The sequence below is a fragment of the Salvelinus fontinalis genome, chromosome 19 (assembly GCF_029448725.1).
Source record: "Salvelinus fontinalis isolate EN_2023a chromosome 19, ASM2944872v1, whole genome shotgun sequence".
Lineage (NCBI taxonomy): Eukaryota > Metazoa > Chordata > Actinopteri > Salmoniformes > Salmonidae > Salvelinus > Salvelinus fontinalis.
This window is the reverse complement of record NC_074683.1, coordinates 50,804,090-50,817,900: the sequence shown is the minus strand read 5'-3', so window position 1 is coordinate 50,817,900 and position 13,811 is coordinate 50,804,090. Positions and strand designations below refer to the sequence as shown.

At 40.5% G+C, this 13,811-nt stretch overlaps 1 protein-coding gene across 6 annotated transcripts in view; it reads left to right on the top strand.

Annotated features, from left to right (window-relative positions):
* The window catches only part of raph1a (Ras association (RalGDS/AF-6) and pleckstrin homology domains 1a), a 251,460-nt gene that overhangs the window by 136,946 nt on the left and 100,703 nt on the right, over positions 1 to 13,811 (top strand). For 5 of the 6 annotated variants that reach the window (XR_008753629.1, XR_008753627.1, XR_008753628.1 and 2 more), the window contains exons 4-5: positions 7,391 to 7,505; positions 11,022 to 11,629. Coding sequence is in view for 3 of the 6 variants with exons in the window: in XM_055871903.1 (XP_055727878.1) it covers positions 7,391 to 7,505; positions 11,022 to 11,629 (723 nt within the window). In the remaining 3 variants the exon portion in view is untranslated. The remainder of the gene's footprint in view (positions 1 to 7,390; positions 7,506 to 11,021; positions 11,630 to 13,811) is intronic. The other variant, XM_055871904.1, reaches the window with a different exon arrangement.

Below are 13,811 nucleotides of genomic sequence, written 5' to 3'. Positions count from 1 at the left end.
CTAGTCCACATTCTATAGTAACACTAGTCCACATTCTATAGTAACACTAGTCCACATTCTATAGTAACACTAGTCCACATTCTATAGTAACACTAGTCCACATTCTATAGTAACACTAGCCCACATTCTATTGTAACACTAGCCCACATTCTATAGTAACACTAGCCCACATTCTATAGTAACACTAGCCCACATTCTATAGTAACACTAGCCCACATTCTATAGTAACACTAGCCCACATTCTATAGTAACACTTGCCCACATTCTATAGTAACACTAGCCCACATTCTATAGTAACACTAGCCCACATTCTATAGTAACACTAGCCCACATTCTATAGTAACACTAGCCCACATTCTATAGTTACACTAGCCCACATTCTATAGTAACACTAGCCCACATTCTATAGTAACACTAGTCCACATTCTATAGTGACACTAGTCCACATTCTATAGTGACACTAGTCCACATTCTATAGTGACACTAGTCCACATTCTATAGTGACACTAGTCCACATTCTATAGTGACACTAGTCCACATTCTATAGTGACACTAGTCCACATTCTATAGTAACATTAGTCCACATTCTATAGTAATACTAGCCCACATTCTGAAGTAACACTAGTCCACATTCTATAGTAACACTAGTCCGCATTCTATAGTAACACTAGTCCGCATTCTATAGTAACTCTAGCCCACATTCTATAGTAACACTAGTCCACATTCTATAGTAACACTAGCCCACATTCTATAGTAATACTAGCCCACATAGTAACACTAGTCCACATTCTATAGTAACACTAGCCCACATTCTATAGTAATTCTAGCCCACATAGTAACACTAGTCCACATTCTTTAGTAATACTAGCCCACTTTCTATAGTAACACTAGCCCACATTCTATAGTAACACTAGCCCACATTCTATAGTAACACTAGCCCACATTCTATAGTAACACTAGCCCACATTCTATAGTAACACTAGTCCACATTCAATAGTAACACTAGTCCACATTCTATAGTAACACTAGTCCACATTCTATAGTAACACTAGTCCACATTCTATAGTAACACTAGTCCACATTCTAAAGAAACACTAGTCCACATTCTATAGTAACACTAGTCCACATTCTATAGTAACACTAGTCCACATTCTATAGTAACACTAGTCCACATTCTATAGTAACACTAGCCCACATTCTATAGTAACGCTAGTCCACATTCTATAGTAACGCTAGTCCACATTCTATAGTAACACTAGTCACATTCTATAGTAATACTATCCCACATTCTATAGTAATACTAGCCCACATTCTAGAGTAACACTAGCCCACATTCTATAGTAACACTAGTCCACATTCTATAGTAACACTAGTCCGCATTCTATAGTAACTCTAGCCCACATTCTATAGTAACACTAGTCCACATTCTATAGTAACACTAGCCCACATTCTATAGTAATACTAGCCCACATAGTAACACTAGTCCACATTCTATAGTAACACTAGCCCACATTCTATAGTAATTCTAGCCCACTTTCTATAGTAACACTAGCCCACATTCTATAGTAACACTAGCCCACATTCTATAGTAACACTAGCCCACATTCTATAGTAACACTAGCCCACATTCTATAGTAACACTAGCCCACATTCTATAGTAACACTAGTCCACATTCAATAGTAACACTAGTCCACATTCTATAGTAACACTAGTCCACATTCTATAGTAACACTAGTCCACATTCTATAGTAACACTAGTCCACATTCTATAGAAACACTAGTCCACATTCTATAGTAACACTAGTCCACATTCTATAGTAACACTAGTCCACATTCTATAGTAACACTAGTCCACATTCTATAGTAACACTAGCCCACATTCTATAGTAACACTAGTCCACATTCTATAGTAACACTAGCCCACATTCTATAGTAACGCTAGTCCACATTCTATAGTAACGCTAGTCCACATTCTATAGTAACGCTAGTCCACATTCTATAGTAACACTAGTCACATTCTATAGTAATACTATCCCACATTCTATAGTAATACTAGCCCACATTCTAGAGTAACACTAGCCCACATTCTATAGTAACACTAGCCCACATTCTATAGTAACACTAGCCCACATTCTATAGTAACACTAGCCCACATTCTATAGTAACACTAGCCCACATTCTATAGTAACACTAGCCCACATTCTATAGTAACACTAGCCCACATTCTATAGTAACACTAGCCCACATTCTATAGTAACACTAGTCCACATTCTATAGTAACACTAGTCCACATTCTATAGTAACACTAGCCCACATTCTATAGTAACACTAGCCCACATTCTATAGTAACACTAGCCCACATTCTATAGTAACACTAGCCCACATTCTATAGTAACACTAGCCCACATTCTATAGTAACACTAGTCCACATTCTATAGTAACACTAGTCCACATTCTATAGTAACACTAGCCCACATTCTATAGTAACATTAGTCCACATTCTATAGTAATACTAGCCCACATTCTGAAGTAACACTAGTCCACATTCTATAGTAACACTAGTCCACATTCTATAGTAACACTAGTCCACATTCTATAGTGACACTAGTCCACATTCTATAGTAACACTAGTCCACATTCCAAAGTGACACTAGTCCACATTCTATAGTAACACTAGCCCACATTCTATAGTAACACTAGCCCACATTCTATAGTAACACTAGCCCACATTCTATAGTAACACTAGCCCACATTCTATAGTAACACTAGTCCACATTCTATAGTAACACTAGCCCACATTCTATAGTAACACTAGCCCACATTCTATAGTAACACTAGCCCACATTCTATAGTAACACTAGCCCACATTCTATAGTAACACTAGTCCACATTCTATAGTAACACTAGTCCACATTCTATAGTAACACTAGCCCACATTCTATAGTAATTCTAGCCCACATAGTAACACTAGTCCACATTCTTTAGTAATACTAGCCCACTTTCTATAGTAACACTAGCCCACATTCTATAGTAACACTAGCCCACATTCTATAGTAACACTAGCCCACATTCTATAGTAACACTAGTCCACATTCTATAGTAACACTAGTCCAGATTCTATAGTAACACTAGTCCACATTCTATAGTAACACTAGTCCACATTCTATAGTAACACTAGTCCACATTCTATAGTAACACTAGTCCACATTCTATAGTAACACTAGTCCACATTCTATAGTAACGCTAGCCCACATTCTATAGTAACGCTAGCCCACATTCTATAGTAACGCTAGCCCACATTCTATAGTAACGCTAGCCCACATTCTATAGTAACGCTAGTCCACATTCTATAGTAACACTAGTCCACATTCTATAGTAACACTAGTCCACATTCTATAGTAACACTAGTCCACATTCTATAGTAACACTAGTCCACATTCTATAGTAACACTAGCCCACATTCTATAGTAATTCTAGCCCACATAGTAACACTAGTCCACATTCTTTAGTAATACTAGCCCACTTTCTATAGTAACACTAGCCCACATTCTATAGTAACACTAGCCCACATTCTATAGTAACACTAGCCCACATTCTATAGTAACACTAGTCCACATTCTATAGTAACACTAGTCCAGATTCTATAGTAACACTAGTCCACATTCTATAGTAACACTAGTCCACATTCTATAGTAACACTAGTCCACATTCTATAGTAACACTAGTCCACATTCTATAGTAACACTAGTCCACATTCTATAGTAACGCTAGCCCACATTCTATAGTAACGCTAGCCCACATTCTATAGTAACGCTAGCCCACATTCTATAGTAACGCTAGTCCACATTCTATAGTAACGCTAGTCCACATTCTATAGTAACACTAGTCCACATTCTATAGTAACACTAGTCCACATTCTATAGTAACACTAGTCACATTCTATAGTAATACTATCCCACATTATATAGTAATACTAGCCCACATTCTATAGTAACACTAGCCCACATTCTATAGTAACACTAGCCCACATTCTATAGTAACACTAGCCCACATTCTATAGTAACACTAGCCCACATTCTATAGTAACACTAGCCCACATTCTATAGTAACACTAGCCCACATTCTATAGTAACACTAGCCCACATTCTATAGTAACACTAGCCCACATTCTATAGTAACACTAGTCCACATTCTATAGTAACACTTGTCCACATTCTATAGTAACACTAGTCCACATTCTATAGTAACACTAGCCCACATTCCATAGTAACACTAGTCCACATTCTATAGTAACACAAGTCCACATTCTATAGTAACACTTGCCCACATTCTATAGTAACACTTGCCCACATTCTATAGTAACACTAGCCCACATTCTATAGTAACACTAGTCCACATTCTATAGTAACACTAGCCCACATTCCATAGTAACACTAGTCCACATTCTATAGTAACACAAGTCCACATTCTATAGTAACACTTGCCCACATTCTATAGTAACACTAGCCCACATTCTATAGTAACACTAGCCCACATTCTATAGTAACACTAGCCCACATTCTATAGTAACACTAGCCCACATTCTATAGTAACACTAGTCCACATTCTATAGTAACACTAGTCCACATTCTATAGTAACACTAGTCCACATTCTATAGTAACACTAGTCCACATTCTATAGTAACACTAGTCCACATTCTATAGAAACACTAGTCACATTCTATAGTAATACTATCCCACATTCTATAGAAACACTATCCCACATTCTATAGTAACACTAGCCCACATTCTATAGTAACACTAGCCCACATTCTGAAGTAACACTAGCCCACATTCTATAGTAACACTAGCCCACATTCTATAGTAACACTAGTCCACATTCTATAGTAACACTAGCCCACATTCTATAGTGACACTAGCCCACATTCTATAGTAACACTAGCCCCCATTCTATAGTAACACTAGTCCACATTCTATAGTGACACTAGCCCACATTCTATAGTAACACTAGCCCCCATTCTATAGTAATACTAGCCCCGTGAGGATAGGGCTTTAAGCAGTATAGAACTGTTGGCGAGTACTCGTCTGTTTTTTGCCCTTCTGTTCTCGTATGTACCCTTCTCATTTTAAAATGCGGCCCTTCTAGCAGTCCTAAGGACAAAGATTCAGCAGGAAACAGCCACGGTAGAGGTGTAAAATGGAGGATTTATTTACACAGTGCTGATGATGATGATGATGATGACACATTTACATGACTCTGGATTGTCAACATTTTAAACGATACAGCCTCTCATCAGGCAAAACCTTATCATCTGACACTTATATACAAGCAGCCGCTCCTATCCTGGTGCGCAGACCCGGTACATCTATGCACGCTCAAGACGGAGAAACCAGACACATGTTCCCTCAACATTATATACAAGCAGCTGCACCTATCCTGGTAGCAGACCCGGTACATCTATGCACGCTCAAGACGGAGAAACCAGACACATGCTCCAAGCAAAAGACAATGAAGAAATGTACATTAAATTGGTCAATATAATTAAGTAAACCAACACTTATTTATAACAGGTGTTGTGGTGTTTGTGAGCAGTCCCCCCCAAAAACGTGTCCACTACGTTTAGGGTTGGAAAGGGGAGGGTATCATACTGGAAACTTTCTATGTTTAACAGTAAACTACCAGAATTTTGGTTATCTTTCAAGGATTTTATGTAATCTATCACAAGACATCTAGTGGCCCTTTTTGGTACTTCAGATTATCACAGATTATCTGTTATAATCTATGGCCCTCATTTTTTTTATTTTTACTTTATGTAAAATACATTAAATAAATAAGATGATTTTTAAATTACAAAAATGGAGTGATAGTTCTGAAACATATCCTAAATATAAACCATAAATTTAGTGAATACCGTTCCTGTTTAATATGAGGGTTTCAGCAGGATAATTTTTTTTTTTTTACAAACTTGTATTTATTTTACTACAAACTTGTATTTATTTTACTATGTCAATATGTATTTGTCGTCGGTGTTTTGGCGTCAAACTGGTGGCAGTTGTCAAAACAGTCAATAGGTGGAAGAGTTGCAGATAATAATACCAATGTTTATTTTTATTTTTTTATTCATTTGGCTATTTTCTCTTGAACCACACGGTCTGTCGACTAGAAACTCATGGATGATATGGACACAGATATAATACACAAATACTATATATTAATACTAAATTAAGTTATTCAAGTATAAATTACCAAAGTTATGATCGATTGCCATAGATTTTCTGTTAATTACCCGAATTACTGAAGATGCTGGTAACTTTGGTAAATTACCGGTAGCTTTGCAACCCGAACCACGATAACCAGTAAATTAATGTAATATATTATGTATTTAACAGAAATTACCGTAACCAAACATTCTAGATTACCGGGGAAATGTGGGCATTAACCGTAACTTTAATAGTGAATTAATGTGGAATTGATAAACATTTACAAAGGGCAAACAATTCACAGACGTCAGTGCACTCGTCAGTGAGCTAGCAGAGACGTCAGTGAGCTAGCAGAGAGACGTGTATTCACGATTCCTCTGTCCCCCGTACAGATTCTAGATGATGTGAATCTGTCCCCCGTACAGAGTATAGATGGTGTGAATCTGTCCGCCGTACAGAGTATAGATGGTGTGAATCTGTCCCCCGTACAGAGTCTAGATGATGTGAATCTGTCCCCCGTACAGAGTCTAGATGATGTGAATCTGTCCCCCTGTACAGAGTCTAGATGATGTGAATCTGTCCCCTGTACAGAGTCTAGATGATGTGAATCTGTCCCCCTGTACAGAGTCTAGATGATGTGAATCTGTCCCATGTAACGAGTCTAGCTGATGTGAATTTGTCCCCCGTACAGAGTCTAGATGGTGTGAATCTGTCCCCCGTACAGAGTCTAGCTGATGTGAATCTGTCCCCCTGTACAGAGTCTCTGATGTGAATCTGTCCCCCGTACAGAGTCTAGCTGATGTGAATCTGTCCCCCGTACAGAGTCTAGCTGATGTGAATCTGTCCCCCGTACAGAGTCTAGCTGATGTGAATCTGTCCCCCGTACAGAGTCTAGCTGATGTGAATCTGTCCCCCGTACAGAGTCTAGATGGTGTGAATCTGTCCCCTGTACAGAGTCTAGATGATGTGAATCTGTCCCCCGTACAGAGTCTAGATGGTGTGAATCTGTCCCCCCGTACAGAGTCTAGATGGTGTGAATCTGTCCCCCCGTACAGAGTCTAGATGGTGTGAATCTGTCCCCCCGTACAGAGTCTAGATGATGTGAATCTGTCCCCCGTACAGAGTCGAGATGATGTGAATCTGTCCCCCTGTACAGAGTCTCTGATGTGAATCTGTCCCCCTGTACAGAATCTAGATGATGGCTTCACAGAGACTGTAAAGAAGGCCCCTCAGAAGGCCCCTCTCAGACAGGAGACCAACATGGCTAACTTCTGTAACCGCTTCTCCATGTACAACATCAACGGTAAATAGAAGATATATATACAGTGGGGAGAACAAGTATTTGATACACTGCCGATTTTGCAGGTTTTCCTACTTACAAAGCATGTAGAGGTCTGTACTTTTTATCATAGGTACACTTCAACTGTGAGAGACGGAATCTGAAACAAAAATCCAGAAAATCTCATTTTATGATTTTTAAGTAATTCATTTGCATTTTATTGCATGACATAAGTATTTGATCACCTACCAACCAGTAAGAATTCCGGTTAGTTTTTCTTTAAGAAGCCCTCCTGTTCTCCACTCATTACCTGTATTAACTGCACCTGTTTGAACTCGTTACCTGTATAAAAGACACCTGTCCACACACTCAATCAAACAGACTACAACCTCTCCACAATGGCCAAGACCAGAGAGCTGTGTAAGGACATCAGGGATACAATTGTAGACCTGCACAAGGCTGGGATGGGCTACAGGACAATAGGCAAGCAGCTTGGTGAGAAGGCAACAACTGTTGCCGCAATTATTAGAAAATGGAAGAAGTTCAAGATGACGGTCAATCATCCTCGGTCTGGGGCTCCATGCAAGATCTCACCTCGTGGGGCATCAATGATCATGAGGAAGGTGAGGGATCAGCCCAGAACTACACGGCAGGACCTGGTCAATGACCTGAAGAGAGTTGGGACCACAGTCTCAAAGAAAACCATTAGTAACACACTACGCCGTCATGGATTAAAATCCTGCAGCGCACGCAAGGTCCCCCTGCTCAAGCCAGCGCATGTCCAGGCCCGTCTGAAGTTTGCCAATGACCATCTGGATGATCCAGAGGAGGAATGGGAGAAGGTCATGTGGTCTGATGAGACAAAAATAGAGCTTTCTGGTCTAAACTCCACTCGCCGTGTTTGGAGGAAGAAGAAGGATGAGTACAACCCCAAGAACACCATCCCAACCGTGAAGCATGGAGGTGGAACCATCATTCTTTGGGGATGCTTTTCTGCAAAGGGGACAGGACGACTGCACCATATTGAGGGGAGGATGGATGGGGCCATGTATCGCGAGATCTTGGCCAACAACCTCCTTCCCTCAGTAAGAGCATTGAAGATGGGTCGTGGCTGGGTCTTCCAGCATGACAACAACCCGAAACACACAGCCAGGGCAACTAAGGAGTGGCTCCATAAGAAGCATCTCAAGGTCCTGGAGTGGCCTAGCCAGTCTCCAGACCTGAACCCAATAGAAAATCTTTGGAGGGAGCTGAAAGTCCGTATTGCCCAGCGACAGCCCCGAAACCTGAAGGATCTGGAGAAGGTCTGTATGGAGGAGTGGGCCAAAATCTCTGCTGCAGTGTGTGCAAACCTGGTCAAGAACTACAGGAAACGTGTTCTCTCTAATTGCAAACAAAGGTTTCTGTACCAAATATTAAGTTCTGCTTTTCTGATGTATCAAAACTTATGTCATGCAATAAAATGTAAATTAATTACTTAAAAATCATACAATGTGATTTTCTGGATTTTTGTTTAAGATTCCGTCTCTCACAGTTGAAGTGTACCTATGATAACACATTACAGACCTCTACATGCTTTGTGAGTAGGAAAACCTGCAAAATCAGCAGTATATCAAATACTTGTTCTCCCCACTGTATGTGTATATATACACACACACACACACACTCAGTGCCATCTGAAAGTATTCATACCCCTTGACATATTCCATATTTTTTTGTGTTACAGCTTGGATTCAAAATTGATTACAATAACCCATAATGACAAAGTGAAAACATGTTTGACATTTTTGCTAATTTATTGAAAATGAAATACTGAAATATTTAATTTACATAAGTATTCACATCAGTATTTGCGCATTTATTTTTACAATTCTTCCATCTCTGTCAAGTTGATTGTTGATCATTGCTAGACAGCCTATTTTCTCGTCTTGCCATAGATTTTCAAGACGATATTAAGTCAACTGTATCTAGGTCACTCAGGAACGTTGTCTTGGTAAGCAACTTGTGTTTTAGGTTATTATCCTGCTGAAAGGTGAATTCATCTCCTCATTGTCTATTGGAACACAGACCGAACCAGGTTTTCCTCTAGGATCTTGCCTGTGCATAGCTCTATTCTGTTGCTTTTTATCCTAAAAAGCTCCCTAGTCCTTGCTGCTGACAAGCATACCCATAACTTGGTGCAGTCACCACCATGCTTGAAAATGTGAAGAGTGATAATCAGTGATGTGTTGTATTGGATTCACCCCAAACATGACACTTTGTATTCAGGACACAAAGTGACTTTCTTTGCCACATTTTTTGCAGTTTTAGTTTTGTAATCCGGATTCATGTTTTGAAATATTTTTTTAAATTTTGTACAGGCTTCCTTTTTACTCTGTCAATTAGGTTTAGTATTGTGGACTAACTGCAGTGTTTTATCTGCCAATAGGTTCCCAATGCGAGGCATTGGAAAAACCTCCTTGCTCTTAGTGGATGAATCTGTGTTTGAAATTCACTGCTTGACGGAGGGAGCATACAGATAATTGTACGTGTGGGGCAAAGAGATGAGGTAGTCATTCAGAAATCATGTTAAACACTTATTGCACACTTTGAGTCCACGCAGCGTATTATGTGATTTGTTAAGCAACATTTGTACTCCTGAAGTTATTTAAGCTTCCCAAAGCAAAGTCGTTGAATATTTAGACATTTCAGCTTTTCATTTTTAATAAATGAGTAATTTTTTTTCTCAAACATAATTCCACTTTGACATTATGGTGTTTTGTGTGTGTGTAGGCCCAGTGACACAACATCTCAATTTGTTCTATTTTTAATAATTCAGACTGTAACACAACAAAATGTGGAAAAGTCAAGGGGTGTGAATACTTTTCTGAAAGCACTGTGTGTGTACACACCATACATGCATACATACAGTACCGGTCAAACGCTAGAAACACCTACTCCTTCAAGGGTTTTTCTTTACTTCTTTAGACATCACAACTATGAAATAACACACGTGGAGTCATGTAGTAACCAAAAAAGTGTTAAACAAATATATTTTAGATTTAGATTCTTCAAATAGCCAACCCTTTACCTTGATGACCGTGTGCAAAGCTCTCAAGGCAAAGGGTTGGCTACTTTGAAGAATCTCAAAATATATATTGATTTATAACGCTGTTTTTTTGTATTATTTCATAGTTTTTGATGTTTTCACTATTATTCTACAATGTAGAAAATAGTAAAAAAATAAAGAAACCTTTAAATGAGTAGGTGTGTCCAAACTCTTTTGACTGGTCCTGTATGTGCACACACAGTACAAGTCAAACGTTTGTACACACACCTACTATGTGTAATGTATGTGTGTGTTTATTAAAGCCTGAGGGGTCCATGTATCAGGGACGACATCAGCTGTGGAGTACCCCAGGGGTCCATTCCTGGTCCTATTACGTTCTCCCTTTGTATGCTACCACGAGGCAAAATCATTAGTGAAAATCTGTAGCTTTTGTCGTTCTGGACAAGACCAATGACTGTGTTTTGATGTGTTTTGATTTCCTCCTCTTCCAGAGGCTCTAAACCAGGGTGGCGACAATGTAGACCTGGATTCCCTGATGGCAGACCTGTGTTCCATAGAGCAGGAGCTAACCACCATCGGCAAGCCAAACGCCAAGCTCCGCCAAAAACCCACCGCCGGGCGCAGCAGCAGTGCCAAGGGGCATGGTGGAGCTGGAGGTAGTGGAGGAGGCACCTCCAGCAGTGGGGACAGTACCTCCTCCAGTACCCGGGCCTCACCGGCCTCTACGGTGGCAGCTCGCCACGGGCGCCCCATGGCTTCCAACCTGTCCCTGGATGATATCACGGCCCAGCTGGAGCAGGCGTCTCTCAGTATGGACGAGGCTGCTAGACAGAGCTCCCACTCCTTGGCTAGTGGCTCCACCTCTTCCTCTTCCTCCTCCACCATGCGGAGGCCCGCCTCCCACCATCACACACACCGCCGGACAGGCTCGGTGGGGACGGTCAGCGAACACGAGGCCCTGTCTTTCTCCCTCTCGTCTCGGTCGTCGGTGAACTCTGCGTCGGCCAGCAGCATGGATTCTCTGGATAGGCCCTCGGAACAGGACGGGGTCACGCCTACACAACAGGGACCCAATCAGGGCCCCCCGGGCAACACCGAGGTAGGCTGCACACGCCCTAAATCTCATCCATACACACTAAATAATAAGTACTGGTTAACCTCACTGCTTTTCTATCTAGTGATACATTTACAGGTTTACCTCACTGCTTTTCTATCTGGTGATACATTTACAGGTTTACCTCACTGCTTTTCTATCTAGCGATACATTTACAGGTTAACCTCACTGCTTTTCTATCTAGTGATACATTTACAGGTTTACCTCACTGCTTTTCAGTCTAGTGATACATTTACAGGTTTACCTCACTGCTTTTCTATCTAGTGATACATTTACAGGTTTACCTCACTGCTTTTCTATCTAGCGATACATTTACAGGTTTACCTCACTGCTTTTCTATCTAGTGATACATTTACAGGTTTACCTCACTGCTTTTCTATCTGGTGATACATTTACAGGTTTACCTCACTGCTTTTCTATCTGGTGATACATTTACAGGTTTACCTCACTGCTTTTCTATCTGGTGATACATTTAGAGGTTGACCTCACTGCTTTTCTATCTAGCGATACATTTACAGGTTTATCTCACTGCTTTACAGCTCGAAGGACCATGACAGAAATTAAGCTAATTTAACTACACTAGTGGTATAGGGTTATGAAGTAGGTGTCAGGTTGTTTATGGATGAAGTAGCTTGACAACAATTGCATGCGGCTGTTAGATGAACTAATTTCCCTTTGGGGATTAATATGGTACACCTCCATCTCACATGTCGCCGTGTGGTACAGGTGTGGAGAGTGTGTGAGCACTGCAGGGGAAAGGGGATGCCACACTAGCTAAGTTTCTGTTCAATAAAATATGCAGATTTTCCCACGAGAGATGTTTCCTTCAAATGTAACTTTTTGTTGGATAAAAGGCTGTTCGTGATGATGTAATAATGATGTAATAATGATGATGATGATGTAATAATGATGATGATGATGTAATAATGATGATGATGATGTAATAATGATGATGATGTAATAATGAAAACCTCTTTAGCGCTTACTAAATAAATAAAAACATACAGTACCAGTCAAAGGTTTGGACTCACCTTCTCATTCAAGCTTTTTTTTTTAAATGTATTTTTTACTCTTTTCTACATTGTAGAATAATAGTGAAGACATCACAACTATGAAATAACACATATGGAATCATGTAGTAACCAAAAAAGGTGTTAAACAAATATATTTTAGATTTAGATTGTTCAAAGTAGCCACCCTTTCCCTTGATGACAGCTTTGCACACTCTTGGCATTCTCTCAACCAGCTTCATGAGGAATGCTTTCCCAACAGTCTTCAAGGAGTTCCCATATGCTGAGCACTTGTTGGCTTATTTTCCTTCACTCTCATCCCAAACCATCTCTACTGGGTTGAGGTCGGGTGATTGTTTAAGCCAGGTCATCTGATGCAGCACTCCATTACTCTCCTTAGTCAAGTAGCTCTTACACAGCCTGGAGGTGTGTTGGGTCATTGTCCTGTTGAAAAACAAATGATAGTCCCACTAAGCTCAAACCAGATGGGATGGCGTATCGTTGCAGAATGCTGTGGTAGCCATGCTGGTTAAGTGTTGAATTCTAAATAAATCACAGACAGTGTCACCAGCAAAGCACCACCACACCACCTCCTCCATGCTTCATGGTGGAACCACACATGTGGAGATCATTCGTTCACCTACTCTGCGTCTCGCAGACACGGCGGTTGGAACCAAAAATCTCATTTGGGCTCATCAGACCAAAAGACAGATTTCCAACCGGTCTAATGTCTTCTGCTTATTGTTGTCCTTTAGTAGTGGTTTCTTTGCAGCAATTTGACCATGAAGGCCTGATTCACGCAGTCTCCTCTGAACAGTTGATGTTGAGATGTCTGTTACTTGAACTCTGAAGCATTTATTTGGGCTGCAATCTGAGGTGCAGTTAACTCTAATGAACTCTGGGTCTTCCTTTCCCGTGGCGGTCCTCATGAGAGCCAGTTTCATCATATCCTCTGCAGGTAACTCTGGGTCTTCCTTTCCTGTGGCGGTCCTCATGAGAGCCAGTTTCATCATATCCTCTGCAGCAGAGGTAACTCTGGGTCTTCCTTTCCTGTGGCGGTCCTCATGAGAGCCAGTTTCATCATATCCTCTGCAGCAGAGGTAACTCTGGGTCTTCCTTTCCTGTGGCGGTCCTCGTGAGAGCCAGTTTCATCATAT